We start from the raw sequence: 15280 nt of genomic DNA, 5'->3' as shown, positions 1-15280 counted from the left end.
CAGTTCGGGAGCTTAGCCCAGAGAGCAGGGAAGACGAAGCACACAGATGTGAATACCAAAGGGGGCTCACTGGGGACCAACTCGGGCTGTCTGCCACGCTTCCAGACCAATGAAAATGGCCAAGTCTCTAAATATGAACCTTCTCCTTGTGATTTACATGACTTTTAGTAGCTTCATAATTTTTTTTCTTTTTTTTTTTTAACTATTGAAAACTATCAGACAGCACAGAATTAGAAAGTGAAAATGGGAATGCCTTGGATTGAAATGAATTTGGGGAATGGGTTGTGGGTGGGGTGGGGTGCTGGGCGTCAAACCCCGGGTCTGTCACACACTCAGAGCAAATGCTGAGCTATATCCCTGGTCCTTGGAATGGATTTTCAGAAGACTGGATGACATGAACTTTCTTCTTCTAGCTTAATGTAATTATAGTAAGCATGATGCGCCATATAATTTTAAAAACTTGTTCATCTGAATTTTGCAAGCTAAATTACAATTACATGGTGATCTATGGGAAACGTTTCCCATTTTAGCTCATCACTTTGAGAGAGAACAAAGCACCTGCCATCTCCTTTCTTCTTTCTTAATGCAGTTCATGGAGCTCAGTGATTCTAAAACCATATTTCCAGTGTCACTGAAAATGATACTTAGAACAAGATGAGAGGGCTTCATTGTAATGGCGGTTCACATCACACATGGCTTCTTTCTCATTTAAAGCCCAAACATCTGCCAGCACACTTTTATGGTTACCTAGTTAGAAGTAATTCTTGGGAGTAATTATTTTGAGTCAGATTGATTACTTAAAGACAAACTTGAATGCACCCGGTGGTAAGGTTCTCTACTTCCTGTATAGACTCTGTTGAGTGAGGATGGCTTTGGTTGTAGTTGAAGACTATTGGGAGGACTTGAAGCATTTTGACCCAGTTCATTTTTCCTTTCTTTACCTTTGCCACCCCTCCCCACCCCCGTGCTAGCTTTCAGCCAATAGATGAGTTAAGTTTTAGTTATCTGTCACTGTTGGGAAAATTGCAAGTACAGACTTCATGGTTTTGTGTGTGTGTGTGTGTGCGCGCGCGCGTGCGCACGTGCGTGCACAAGTATGCACTTATCTGTTCATTAGTCACTGATAGTTTGCAAAAATACAGACCTACCATGGCAAGCTCCACAGTTGTTTCCAAACTTTGTTACTGTAAATAAATAACTTGAGTGTTCCTTAAGTGTGGCACTATATTCATTTTCTCTGGATGAAAAAAGGAACCAAGAAGAAATAAAATTCATCCAACTAAGATGCCAGATCTCTAATAAAGGTACCCTTTTCAAAGTTTGTGACCCCCCTTTCTTTCTTTTTTTTTTTTTTGTAGAACTAAAGAGGTTTTATAGCAGGCCAGAGCAATAGTTCAGGGTAGGGTGTTTGCCATGCAAGTGGCGGACCCAGGTTGAATCCTCAGCATCCCATATAGTTCCCTGAGTACTGACAGGAGTAATTCCTGAATGCAGAGTCAGGAGTAACAGCTGAGCTTTGCTGGGTGTGACCCCCAAAGCCCTCAATAAATAAATAAGGGATGTAGAAGTGAAGCCAATACACTATTGTTGCCATAGGTGTTTACTCTGTTAAATCACATCGTTCTTGATCTGATTTTCCTGCCCTACTCTCTACCCTTCTATGTTGATAAAGTGTAGTCAAACCAAAGTTAGAAAAGCATAAGCACTTTGGGGGCTTGTGGTGCTGAGTTGAAGAGAGTTGGACCCTAAAAGTGGATGAAGTTGAACCAGTGTGTTCTGATACCAGAAGGACCAAGAAGACTTTGTCAGTACAACAGCTGCCTCTCTTCATTCCTATATTTAGGAACTGACAACATAACCTTTCTCAGGGATGCTTGTATTATTAGGTGCGTCTCTAAATTTATATTTATAGATTCAAATGAAATTATGGCAGAAAGAGCTTTCAGAGAGGAAAATATTATGTACATATGAAACAAACTTTACAGAAATCAGGAGATTTTAAGGTTTATTTTTTCCCCCTGAAAGTATGCTGCACTGTATAATATATCATTTGAGATCATTTTCCTTCATTGATCCCATTTTTGGTTTTGATAGCTCTGCATAGCCAGACTTTTGAAGGGTGGAGATGATTCTAAATTCTCATTTGTCTCAAGTGATGAGTTATCAAATGTGTTTTTTTCTTCACCTCTGCTACCTTCCACTTGAAGTTCTAGCAGTGCCTCTGAGCCATGAGAAAAAAAAAATTACACATAAGAAATGTTTTGAATCCATTAAAAAAAGCTCAGAGCTCACAAGTTGTTTTCATATCTCTTGAGCCGGATGAAATGTTGCCTTACAGAAAATGATAATGAGGTGAAGGGTAGATCAGAGCTTTGGTCCTTGATAGGATTTTCATTCTCTTTCTGAGGGAGTGGGCTCTCCACGATCATGGAGGGCACATCGGAACTATTCCTTTGGTCGTCAAAAGTGTTCAGAATCAAGATCAAGGCAAAAATATTCTAAATGTCATCCCCAATGCATTTGATCTTATGATAATTTAATAATTTCTCTCTTGCCTAATTAGCAATGCCTGGTGTTTACCATCACGATTTTTAGACGTTAAAAGAATTCCAAATGAGAGTGGTTTGGTGTACATATACTCAAGTTTAATTCTTTTTCCCCCTTGCCATTTTAACGACCTGACCTGAAAGCACTTACACGTTTTGTAGGAGGCTGTATATGGGTCACATTGTATCCAAAATCAGTCAAGACAGATGGACAATACTGTGGTCTCCTTGTGAAACTCTGCACAAAGGCTCTGAAGTACATGTGTTCTGAAACCAGGGAGGTGGCTCAAAGGGCTGGCATACGTGCTTTGCATGTTTGAGGCCTGGATTCAGTCTCCAATACCACGTGCTCCCCCATGCATGCGCAGAACCAGGAATAACTCCCATACCCTGAACTGGATGTGGCCCTCAATGCAACAATAGGAACAGTTCAATGTAAATGCAGCATAAAATGCAGTGTAAATGCTCTCCCACATTAACTCGACAGGTGTAACATTGCAACTCAATGCTGTTGCAAGCTGATGTACAAGGACGAACGAGTCACATAATGTTCTCTAAGGAAATTTCAAGGACCGGGAAGATATCTGGGCATCTTTGCTTTGTGGCTAATTGGACCCTCCTGATTGTCTGATATTCGAGATGTTCACTAGGGAGCATGACGGGGAGAGGTAGCTGGCCACCCTTAACCTGGAGGTCCTGGTTCCTGGGAATGACCGGAAGCACAGGGTCTGGACTGGGGGTCGGGGGCAGTGGGAGTCAGTTGAAGTAAGAGAGTCGGACCGGGAGTGGGAGTGCAAGACCCGGGCAAGCCCTGCAGCTGTTGGGGACCGAGGAACTCATTTAGGAGTGTCATGGAAAGATGGGAAGACAGGTGGTAAATCTCTTACAGGAATATCTTTTATTTGAGCAAAACCAGACCAACTGTTCCTCATTAAAACACAGTTTGCAACATGTTCTCTGTGTGTGTGTGTGTGTGTGTGTGTGTGTTTTGGGGGGTTGCATGAGAGAAAGGGGGAAGAGAGAGAGAGAAAGGGAGAGAAGAAAGAGAGGAGGGGGAGAGAGGTAAAGAGAAAAAAGAAGAGAGGGAGGGAGAGGAGAGGGGAGAGAGAAAGAGAGAGGAGGGAGAGAGAGAAGGAAAGAGAAAAAGAGAGGAGGAAAGAAGGAAGAGGGGGAAGGAGAAGGAGGGAGGAAGAGAGTGTGCGTGTATGGGGGGGGGGGGTGTTGTGAGAAATCTCAGCCAAGTGCCAGCAACACAGGTCCCATTTGCAGAATCCCCTGAGAATTCCGAGCCTGCAGACAGGTAGCGTGCCACGTCTGCTTCCCCAAGGCCGACTCTCCTGGAAGGGTCTTCCTTTGGCCTGTGCAGAATCAGGCTGTTCCCTCCTGAGCATCAGCAGCAAGGACCAGCAACAAAATCTGATGATGCTCTTGACCCTGGTAGTGGCTTTCGTAATGCCCTGGGGCCTTTGCTTCTCTCCTCACTCCATGTTGCCTTCTAAAGATGTGTCTAACCAGGCATCTTCTTGGTGTAACTACTAAATTCAAGGCCCTCCTCTGCCTTGCCATTCGCACCTCCCCTCTGTAAGTAGGTGCAGGTTTCCACATGGCGGGAACTTAGTAATTTCTTCTCCAAAAGTGGGGAGGATGGCAAGAGGTACAGGTGTGACTAGAGTTCTGCTCAATGTCCCATGTTCACTGTCTCTTCCACTGATATTGTCACATAGGCCTGTCCTCTCCCTGGATCCTTAGGAGTCTGTTTTGATGAACAGAAAGGGGTCACTGAGGCAAGACCTCTGAGTACCTTGACTTTCTTCCATGGGATGGCCAAGGACCTTTGACTTCTAACCAAAGCTTACTTGCAAATATATCAAAGCATAATTTAGGGGCCAGAGTGATAGTACAATGGGTAAGGTGTTTGCTTTTGACGTGACTGACTCGGTTCCCTGCACCCCATATCATTCTCTGAGTCCACCAGAATGATCCCTGATTGCAGAGTCAGGAGCCCTGAGCACTGCTGGGTGGGGTATCACCTCCATCAAAAATAAAAATTAAACAACAACAACAACAACAACAAAAGAAAAAAGAGAGAAATGTGGAATGGAAGTGACCAAAGAGTAATGTATTTTCCCATCCCGTGGTCCACTGTTTCCTGAATTTTCCACTCTCTTTGGAAGAAAAGGACAAAAAAAAAAAAATTGTCCTTTTTATGCAAAGGGCAAATCAGGCAGTCCTGCAAGACCATTGTCAGAGCAAGATGTCGTCACCTCTGTGGGCCTTTTAGCTCTAACGGTTACTGCCAGCACCAGGTATGATCCCGTGAGCCCCACCAAGAGGGATCCCTGAGCACAGAGCCAGGAGTAAATCCTGAACACTGCTGGGGATGGCTTCCGAGACAATCGGAATAAAATAATGATCATTTTGATACTGTTGTAAAAAGGAATAGTGAGTGAGCAAAAATAAATAGAACATGAACTATACATATTTTAAAAAAAGGAAAAGATATTTAAGTTACGAAGAAAGGAAAAAAGAAAAGGAAGGATAGCACCATGATCCAGGAGGCCTTGCCAAGGGAAAGTGCCAGCAAATAGATTTTCTCTGGAGCCTCCGGGAAGCACGCAACCCTCTAGGGTTTCGAACTACTGGCCTTCAGGAGTGCTCCAGAGGACCTTTGTGGGGAGACTCTGTTGGTGGCCGTTGGTTCCAGTAGCAGTAGAGATCAAACACGCCATTGGGCCTCTCCACTGTTCCTCCCTAGAGATGCCCTTTCAAGATTGCCCACATTGGGGCCCTGTGACCCTTTGACCTGAAGGCCTAGTAAGAAGTATAGTCTGAGTGCTGAAAGGAGGTAAAGGGAGAAACATAATTCCCTTGCAGTACCTGTATTGCAAAGCAAAATGTCCAAAAGGAGAGGGAGGGAGGAAGGAAGAGGCAGAGAGAGGGGGGAGGAGAGGAAGTGGAGAGAGAGACAGACAGACAGACAGACAGACAAGGAGACAGAGAGATGTAACATAGAGACAGACTGGGGTAGGGTGGTGGGAGGGAAACCGGGGACATAGGTGGTGGGGAATGTGTACTGGTGGAGGGATGGGTGTTGGAACATTGTATGACTGAAACCCAGTTATGAACAACTAACTTTGTGACTGTGTATCTCACAGTGATTCAGTTCCGGGGGGGCGGGGGGGGAGAACAGGACTCTGATGGTGGGAATGCAGATGGAAAGATCACCCGCACCTATAGAAAATAACGTAGATACAGTATAATACATGCCCTCCGGGACAGGCAGGAAGCTGTTTCCACGGCACTCCTGCCATCGCCTCTCTGTGTCACCGGGTAGCCGGGCTGGCCTTCTTCAGAAGGTACGGGTGCGGAACTGTGCAGGGCGGAGATGTAGGCACTGCCTTTTCTGTGCATTGGGCATGGATGGGGACTGTGGCTGAGGGTCAGCCATTGGGCCTGGGCCCCGTGTGAAAGAGGGTTCCTGAAGGAAGGTCTGTTCCCAGGTGGCCCCGGGAAGCAGGACACAGAGGCAGAAGTGGGTGGGGGGCAGGTGGCTGCTCAGGCAGGGGAGGGCAGGGGCAAGAAAGTCTGTGTAGAGTCCCGGGGTCAGCGGTGCCTTCCTCCTTCCTTTCCCAGAAACCAGCCTGCACAGAGCTATTGACAGGAAAAGCAGCCATGGAACAGGCGCCTGGCACAGTGGACAGCTGGACACTTCATAAACGTTGGGATCATGGTCACTGTGCTGGTTGGGGGGGAGGGGATGCCTCAGGAAGGAATCATCCCCGCACGCTCTCCCCTCAGGAGGACGCCTGGCGGGCTTGCCCCTGTGGCCCACAGCACTCGCTTTCCTGGGTTAGAACTTGTTAGAACACAGTCTCAGGCAGGACACGTCACTCAGGATGTCACATACATGCCGTGCATGGCTCTGGATTGGTTTTCCAAGCCCTGCTCCTAGGAAGTCATAGTAGCCCTTTCTTCACATCCCCGATATTCTTTCTGTGTGGAGTTGCCTGGCCCGTGCCACATGTCACGCTCACCCTGCCCGCATTATGATCTTCATGGCCCAGAGAGGCAACCGGTCTTGGGGAGCTTCAACCTGCTGTCCACTGTCACACAGCAGAGAGCTCTCTAAACTTGTTTTCCATTTCCGGTCAGCCTGATTTGAAAACGGGGCCCCAGCGTTATACAGCGGGGCCTTCCCTGAGGGTGTGAGCAAGAAACAAATGAGCTTGAAGTGACCGATAAATCAGATCCGGAAAAGCCAAGTGGCAGCTCGGTAATTTGACAGAAACCGCATCGGGGCATTTGCCACACAGCCCGTGGGAGCCACCAGATCCCACAGATTGTGTTCATCTGAATTGAGTTTCCAACATTTTCCTACTGTGCTCGACTCACATAGGAACTGAGACGCAAATACCAATAGTATCTCGTTTTCAGGAGATTCTGTACAGAGGCAAGGAGAACTCAGTGATTTGCCCAAGAACCCTCCGATGGAACCGGATCCAGAGCCCCAGTACCCCCGTCGGGCACTCATGGTTCCTCCAGACGCCAGTTACCACCTGCTGCAGAAGTATTGGGTCAGAGGTCACTTTTATTCTACCCTCAACAGCAGATGCAGTTACTTCTAGAGCCCCAGAACATCATTAGAAATGGACAGTTGCTCTGTCTCCACTCTCTAACCCGCTGAAATCCGAGCTCCGAAGTATTTTCCTCCTCAGAGTGGTTTTTGTTTTGTGCTCCAGTGTTTATATAATTGCTGCCACTTTGAGAGATTTACTACTTTAGTGGGATTTGATAAGCTATACTTTTGAAAATTAGTGGGATACATTTAGGAATTAGCGAGGATGTGTAGAAATCAATCAAGGTAACGGGTGAAGTTTACAAGGAAAGAAAGGGCTGGTGGAAATGGACACTTTCTCAGGGGGCCCTTAGTGGACTGGGGGAGTTTGTTGACCTCTCGATGATTAAACAAAGCCACATCCTTGTTTTGATTTTCTGATTTTTTTTTGAAACACAGTGATACACATTTACAAAGCTATTTATGCCTGGGTTTCAGTCATTCAGTGTTCCAACCCCATCCCTTCACCACTGTACATTTCCCACCAGTGTCCTAGTTTCCATCCCTGCACCCCCGCCTGCCTCTACAGTTGGCCTTTCTCCTCCTCCTCCTCCTCCTCCTCCTCCTCCTCTTCCTCCTTCCTCCTTTTTTCTCCTCCTCCTCCTTCCTCCTCCTCCTCCTCTTCCTTCTTCCTTCTTCCTTCTCTCTCTCTCTCCCTCACTCCCCCCCTCTCTCCCTCTCCCATCCCTCCCTCCCTCCCTCCCTCTCCCTCTCCCTCTCCCTCTCCTTTGGGCCTTATAGTTTGCAATACAGATACTGAAAGGCTATCAGATATATCCCTTCACCTACTTTCAACACTCAGTTCTTGTCCAAAACCATCATTTCCAACTATTATTGTCATGTTGGTTCTTTCTCTATCCTAACTGTCCTTCACCACCAGCCCCCCTACCCCCCACTCCACAGACACACACACACACACACACACACACACACACACACACTTGTGGCCAGCTTTCAACCATTGACCAGTCCTCCTGAATTTCTGATAATTTTGAAGAAGGCATTTTTCAAATTTAATAAAAATTTGTCAGGTCTGGGTCCAGAGAGATTTGACTTTCCGGGGTGAACTTATGCTTCGCAAGCGAGAGGCCTGGGTTCAGGTCCATTACTTTCATCATCCTCTGAGCCCTGTCCAGACCTGTACTCAGAGCTGGGAGTAGCCCCGAAGACCACCAGCTCTGGCCCCAAAGCAAACAAAAATTTGTAAGTCTGAGAGAGAGGTGTGGTTTTATTTAATAAGTGATGGAATTCTTGTGTGTGGTGTATAGTGACTGAGCACCCCAACTGCCTCTGGAATTTTAGGAGCTGCTGACCATACTGTCTTTACAAGGTTTAGGGAAGACTTGAACCTTCTGTTTACTTTCTGGAACCATTGCCCATAATGTTTTTTTTCCTGAAGTCACTTTGATATAAATCTCTCTTTCAACTTACACCTTACTAATGGGAATTATCATTTTCCCTGTGAAGTCTTTGTACTTTCCTTAGAGTCTAGAAATGCTGCATGATTTTCTATTTATGAGTGATGATTTCAACACTGGTGGTCTGCTACTATGGAAGATTTGCATGTTTGAGTGTCTTTGTCTTTAAGAGAAAGTCTTTGTCCTTCCATGAAAGCTTGTTTGGGGGTTCAAGCAGGGGAACACAGTTACTCATATACTCTTTTTCCATCTTTTTATTTATTGAATCACTGTGAGCTACAGTTACAAAACTTTCATCATTGAGTTTCAGTCATACAATGATCGAACACCCATTCCTCCACCAGTGTACATTTTCCACCACCAATGTCCCCAGTATCCCTCCCCTGCATCATTCCACCCCTCCCCCTGCCTCTATGGCAGACAATTTCCCTCTTAATCTCTCTCTACTTGTGGGTATTAATGGTTTCCAATACAGATATGAGAGGCCATCATGTTTAGCAGACCCTATAAAAGGTAGGGTAGCCAAGGACGATAGAGACAAGGGCCAGGAAGATTGTTTCAAGGTTGGCAGCCTGCCTCAATGAACTGGGGGAGAAGGCAGCTAGGATAGAGAAGGGATCACCAAGTCAATGATGGTTGTAGGGATCACTCGAGGATATGAGATATGTGCTGACTGTGTACTCATATATTCTTGACTGAAGAACAGTCTGGGAAAAGTCATTCTCTTCAACTGAGCACTTGGCTTCAGGAGAGGGACACACTTGAAGTAGTGAGGGAGGAAGGGAACTCCCACTTCGCCAACCAGATCAGCCATATCAACCCTGGCCATCAATGGGGTGACAGCTGTCGCAGCCAGCTTGCCCTATCATGCAGTCCTTGTTCTTCCTGTGCTCCCAAATTGCCTTTCCTTTGGGATCACGCCGGTGACCACTGAATTGTTCAAAGCTAGCAGGCTCAATTCTCTGTCATCTGAGAATTTGTCTTTCCCTCCTCAATTTTGTATGAGAGATAGTACAGCAGGTAGGATGTTTGCCTTGTATACAGCCAACCCGGGTTTGATCCCCAGCACCCCATATGGTCCACTGCTCACTGAGCCAGGGGTACCTGGCTGAGCACCACCAGGTGTGGTCCAAAACCAAAAGCAAACCAAAAAAATGTACTAAAGGATGCCTCTCATCAAGATACTGATTTGGTAAAATGGAAGAGGCAGGCAGCATTTCCCCTTCCCTCTTACATGCGCTCCACTGTTGACCGGGAGAATGGCCAACCATGTGGACTTGTCTGCTTGTCCCATTTCCTGGGGGTCTGGGAGTCAGATGTCGGCCAGGAGTGGTGGGGAGGCTCCCTTCAGAATCTTTGACGGATCTGTGGTACTCAAATGTGTTAACTGTTTAAGGAAAGACAAGTAGTGCCCAAGGAAGAATGATCAATTTATAGGCTCCCACAGACTGTCCACTCAGGACCTTGAACGTAGGGAGCTTTGATCACCTGAGCAACAAACACTTGATGTTCAAAGATCTGGAAGGAAAGGGAAATTTTGTGAAATTGTTCAAAAGTGGGGTGTTTCTTAGGTTTGTGAGGAGCACAGCTTCAGTTTTGCCATATTAAAAGTATAATAAACTCAACTCTGTGCTTAGTGCTTTAGGGCTTGCCAGATCCAACGTGGGACAGTGTGTTATTATTTAATTTTTACTTCTACGCATTCAACGTCCCCTCCCCCAATACCCCCTCCCCGGGCCAGGAGGTGGGAACACCCGCACATGTTTCTGGGGGAGTCGATGGTCTCAAAAATGACTCAGTTCAAGCTCCTGTGTTGACTGCTGAAGCAGGTCCATGTTCTGGGGTAGAGCGGGGGGAGGGGGAAGGAGGCATTCTTGTTTGTGTAGAGCCCCACCCGGCAGTGCTCAGGACTGACTCCTGGCTCCGTGCTCTGGGATCCTGCCTGGCAGGTTGTGGCAAGCGGGTCCACATTCTTTCCCAGGGTTGCCCTGTCTGTGTAAGTACCCTGCCCAGGCTCTCCAGGCTATTTTTATAATCAGTCGGTGTGAAGCCTGTCAACATCTCCCCAGCATAATCATAACATAATCATCACACAGAAAGCCAGTCTGATGAGCCAGTCATCCTTGTGGGGGGGCGGGGGGAAGTGCAGCAGCTCTGGGCACACCCCAGAGTTCTGGACATGTTCTCCACCCACCCAGGCTGCTGAGAAAAGGGCTCTGTCTCGCCAGCTGGGCTGTGTGCGTCTGGCTTGAGGGCTCAGGCCAAGCAGCGGCGGCTTACCTGGCATAGCAGGTGAGCAACAAAAGTAAGTAAGGCTTTGACCATGGCTGGGCTTGAGAGGTTTATATTTGGAGTCAGCAGCCCCGTCAATGCTGCAGGGAGTCTCCTGCCTGCAAACCGACGGTCCTTCCACATCTCTCACACACCAGCGTTTCCCTGTGGAAATCGGGTTTTCATTTTTGTTTTCTCGTTCCTCTTCTTGGTGCTTCGTTCATTGGAGCTCAAGTCCAGGGAGGCTCAGACAGAAAGGTATTTCTGTACCTCCTACCATCGTTCCTAACTTAAGCTCTCATCATCTCCTGCCTCATCGGGTACCACACATTGCTAACGGATGTTCCACTGTGCTCCCACCAAGGTTTCGGTCTGTAATTCAGACTTCCGGTCAGGAATTCAGACTTCCGGTCAGGAATTCACGCATCCATTGCTTCCGCTACGTATGCTCAGCTGCAGTTCCCCACTTCCAGGCAGAGGCTGAGGGGGTCAGCCAGGAGCTGAGAGCAGACAAAATCTCCAGGTGTCTGATTTTTATGTTCTTGTGCTAGCACAGACACATCATCTTCTGAACTGCTTTTTATTGATTTGTTTGTTTGTTTGTTTGTTTGTCAGATTCGGATTGGGAGCGGGGATTCCATTTAAGAGAAAGGAAAGAAGGGGGAGAAAGGCAGAAAACCTCCCAGATAATGGGATGATGGGGCCTCCTGGAGCAGGAGTCTCTGCACTACCTTTGCGTTGCTCCCTCCTCTCCTCCCCGAAGACCCCTTTCTAGTTCTATTCTCAGGAGCTCATTCCTGTCTCTGCAGGGGTGGCCCTGGTAGCTGGCTTGTAAGGGAAGTGACCTGGGGCCCATCTTCTCTCCTCCCTTTACAGGAGCCCCCTGAAAAGTGGTGCATTCGTGCCTCCTTTTGCATCACGCTTCTTCCAAGCAGACTTCCCCGGCCTTTGACATGTCTGTCTGTCTGTCTGTCTGGGTAGTGATGACGTGGCACACCAGGGCCTGTGGGAGCCTACCAACCTCCCAGGCACATTCCAGGAGGTAGGGGGAAGTCCTCTCGTGGCAGTGTTCCAGTCTCTGTCCTCAAGGGTATGTCTACTGAATAAAATAACTATTATGGTCTTCTGTTGTTTTGGAGGGAGGGGTGCATTGGGAGGCCCCCAGCATTACTCAGGCTACTCCTGGCAGTGTGGTCTATACAGTTCAGTGCTTGGGACTGGGTGGGGGACACGGGGGGGGGGGCACCAGAGCTACCCCTGGTGGTGCCAGGGATCAGACTTGGGGCCTCAGATATACAAGACCTGCACACTAGCCCTCAGTGCAATGGCCCAATTTCCTTTTCATCTTTCTTCTGTGGCATAGAGATGGTCACATCCCTGCATTGTTAGATACATTTGTCATCCAACTCCACTTGACATAGTTTGACCCTTCATGAACTCTTCCATAAGTACTATTTGTCTTGTCTCTCATACATGTGTGTGTGATCTGAAAAAAAAAAATCACAAACTTCGTCTGACCTTCCAGGGAAGGAACTGGGACTTATTTCTGCCTCTGTTGTGACCTCCTGGCCCAGGAAGGGGGGAGGCAGGTGTTGAGTGTGTCTACATAGAAGGAATAAGTCAAAAATAAATAATAGCTTCTTCTAACATCAAACAAAAAAGCTTCTGCAAAGAAATCTGCACCTTAGTGGGCATTTAAAACAAATTTTTAAACAAAAAAAAATTCATCTAACAAGGGACTCATCTCCAAACTCTGTCTCAATAGTATAAAGCAAACCAGCTTGTTTTTTTTTTTTTAAATGGGTAGAAGATCTGAAAAGTCATTTCTCCGTAGAAGACACAGAGGTGAGCAGCAGGTGCTTGGAGAGACACTTAGTGTCACCAGTCATCAGGGATGTGCAGAGCCAAGTGACGGTGACTTAGCACCTCACCTGTGAGAGTGAAGACTATCAAAAAGACAAGAGCTGACAAGTGTCAGTGAGGGTGTGAAGAGAGGGAATCCATGTGCCCTGTGGAGTGGAATGGAAGCCAATGCAATGAGAAAGCAGTACATAGGTCCAGTGAGCAGTTTAAGCTAGGATAATCGCCTAGGATCCTGACTTTCCACTTCCGGATGCTTGTGCAAAGGACACGGAAACACAAAAGAAGGAAAAACAGAAGCACCCTCAGTTCACGGCTGCATTACTGACAGTAGCCAGCACATGGATTCAACCCCAGAGACCATGGATGGATGAATCCATAAAGAAGCTGTTGCTTAAATATAAACTGATTCCTGAAATTATTCAGCCATTCCCAGAGAATGAAGTCGCTCGTGCCTCTTAGAAAAGCATGATGAACCCTGAGGACTTTCTGCTAATGCAGAGAAAGAGAAATACCTGGTGATCCCAGTTACACAGAGATCCGAACAAGACAAGACAAAGCTGAACTCACAGTTGTGGAGAAGAAATTGACGTTGGAGGGTGAGGTAGGGGTAGGACAGAGTAAATTAAATGGCTGGAAATGAATGAATTGCCCAAACTTCCGGTGGTCAGTCAAGCTGACAGTAGGCGAACTTGGTACATTTATAGCACATTCAAAAGGTTGCAGGCAAGCAGATCTTCAGAGTTCAAAGCAAATCTGTAATGGGGTGGCTGGTAATGGCTCTTAACCAGACTTCTTGCACTGATCATTATGTTTTCGGTTGAATCGTTATGCTGTTCACAGATCATTCTGTTGCTTTTATCCAATCATCGTGTTGTACACCTATGATGAATATATTGTCCTGTGTCATTACTATCTCAATAAAAAAATTAGGAGAGCACTGTTTCTAGAGACCTGTTACTTGGGCTGGTTTTCCATCTTAAAATCTCTCTTGTTTTTCTTCCCCGCCCCATGTTTCTCTCTTTCCAGGAACTCAGACACAGACTTGGGAATCACTCCAGTTCTCCGGGGACTGCAGCCACAGTGACCACCAGAGATGCGGCGGGTGCCAGAGTGGCCCTGAGCTTGCTCCTCCAGCCTGCAGGCTGCGTGCTGGCCGTGTCTGCAGGCCTGGCTCTGATGGCTCTGCTCTTCGGTTTTTTCTATCCGAGTCTGTAATTAAAACACAACACCATGACGCATCCGGGAAGAAGAGCACATTTCTAATTAAAGTCTGCAGTAAGCAGAGAAGCAGCCGTTATCGGGGTGCAATGGGCAGGAATTTCTGCCGGCCTCCCTGGTGCCCCTTCAACCTCCATCCTTCAATGAGAAGCCCCGGTCTCACCTGGTGTCAGGCCAATCGGGGCTCTCGGACCCAAGTCCCAGTAGCAACTGCCATCCGTTATCTTGCCAATGAAACTCCTTGGGGTTCCTGTTTTTGGGAGCCAGAAACGCAAGTGATTGTGTTTCCTTTCAGTTAGCTCCCTTCTGGATAGAACACATGGTCCCCTTTTCCTGAGGTGGGAAGAATTTTCTAATCTTTCATAAGCATTTTTCGATGTATCTACCCCTTTCTGCTTTGCTAGAGGCCCACGGCAGCAAAAATCTTATATCTCACAGTACATGTGTTCCTTGGAAGTTGATGTGAAACCTTTTTGGGGACCTCGAATCCTTCGGAACACCAGGAGCGAAAGGACTCTTGGCAACATATCAAGACTTGGAAAGAGCCCACAAATTTTGGAAACCTGCCCTGTCTCCAACAAAGGGTTGGTCTTCTCTGACATTTTCCATCAGTTCCATCGTTTGGGTTTTGTTTCTACCTGACATCCTGGGCCTTTACCAGTGAAGGGACTTCTTTACAATAAAAAAAAATTGGTGTGAGAAAGCTTATGACTGTGAACATTTCAGTTAATTCTGTGGGTCATACAGGCATGTAGTGGGGGGACGGATGACATTTGAGTGCCCACCTGTTATTTTCTTTCTTTTCTCTCAACATATTTTCACCTTTCTACCTTGACTTTTACTCTTTTTTTTTAAATTTTATTATTTCATAAAGTATTTCACAATATTTGATGGCATTTAATATTCAAACAGCAATTCCACCACCATGATACCCTCCCACCACCATATTTTGGGTGTTTCCATCCTGAACCCCAATCCCTGACCCAAAGCAGAACAGAAATAATATATTGTGTATTGTTTGTTATAAAAACTGCTGAAAATGCTTCAAAAAAGTATCCTTAGAGGAAAGAGTGTGAAAATTGTCATATTTTACCCAGGGAACATTAAGCCTTTTTAAGAGATCACTAACATGTTGTTAAAGGTTGAGCCTTGTATGCTTTTTTATATATATGTATCCTGTAAAAAAAAGAAATGTATATTTTCCCTCTAAGATTGATTGCCTCCTACTTTGAACCCTATCAAATGTGGTGCCGTAATCTTGGAGTATAGGTAGGATGTGTGGTTTGGCTTGACTTTTTTTTTTTTTTTGCTTTTTGGATTATACCCGGCAGTGCACAGAGTTTACTCCT

The 15280-nt window shown here is 46.5% G+C and overlaps 1 protein-coding gene across 1 annotated transcript in view; it reads left to right on the top strand.

Annotated features, from left to right (window-relative positions):
- The window catches only part of CDKAL1 (CDK5 regulatory subunit associated protein 1 like 1), a 691294-nt gene extending 676663 nt beyond the window's left edge, over positions 1-14631 (top strand). Inside the window, exon 16 of the mRNA XM_056132368.1 lies at positions 13740-14631. Coding sequence (XP_055988343.1) covers positions 13740-13928 — 189 coding nt within the window. The 3' untranslated portion in view covers positions 13929-14631. The remainder of the gene's footprint in view (positions 1-13739) is intronic.
- Positions 14632-15280: the final 649 nt, after the last annotated feature.

Source organism: Sorex fumeus, unplaced genomic scaffold (genome assembly GCF_029834395.1).
Source record: "Sorex fumeus unplaced genomic scaffold, SorFum_2.1 ptg000094l, whole genome shotgun sequence".
Taxonomy (NCBI): domain Eukaryota; kingdom Metazoa; phylum Chordata; class Mammalia; order Eulipotyphla; family Soricidae; genus Sorex; species Sorex fumeus.
The sequence above is the reverse complement of the archived record's forward strand: the minus strand, read 5'-3'. Positions and strand labels throughout refer to the sequence as shown.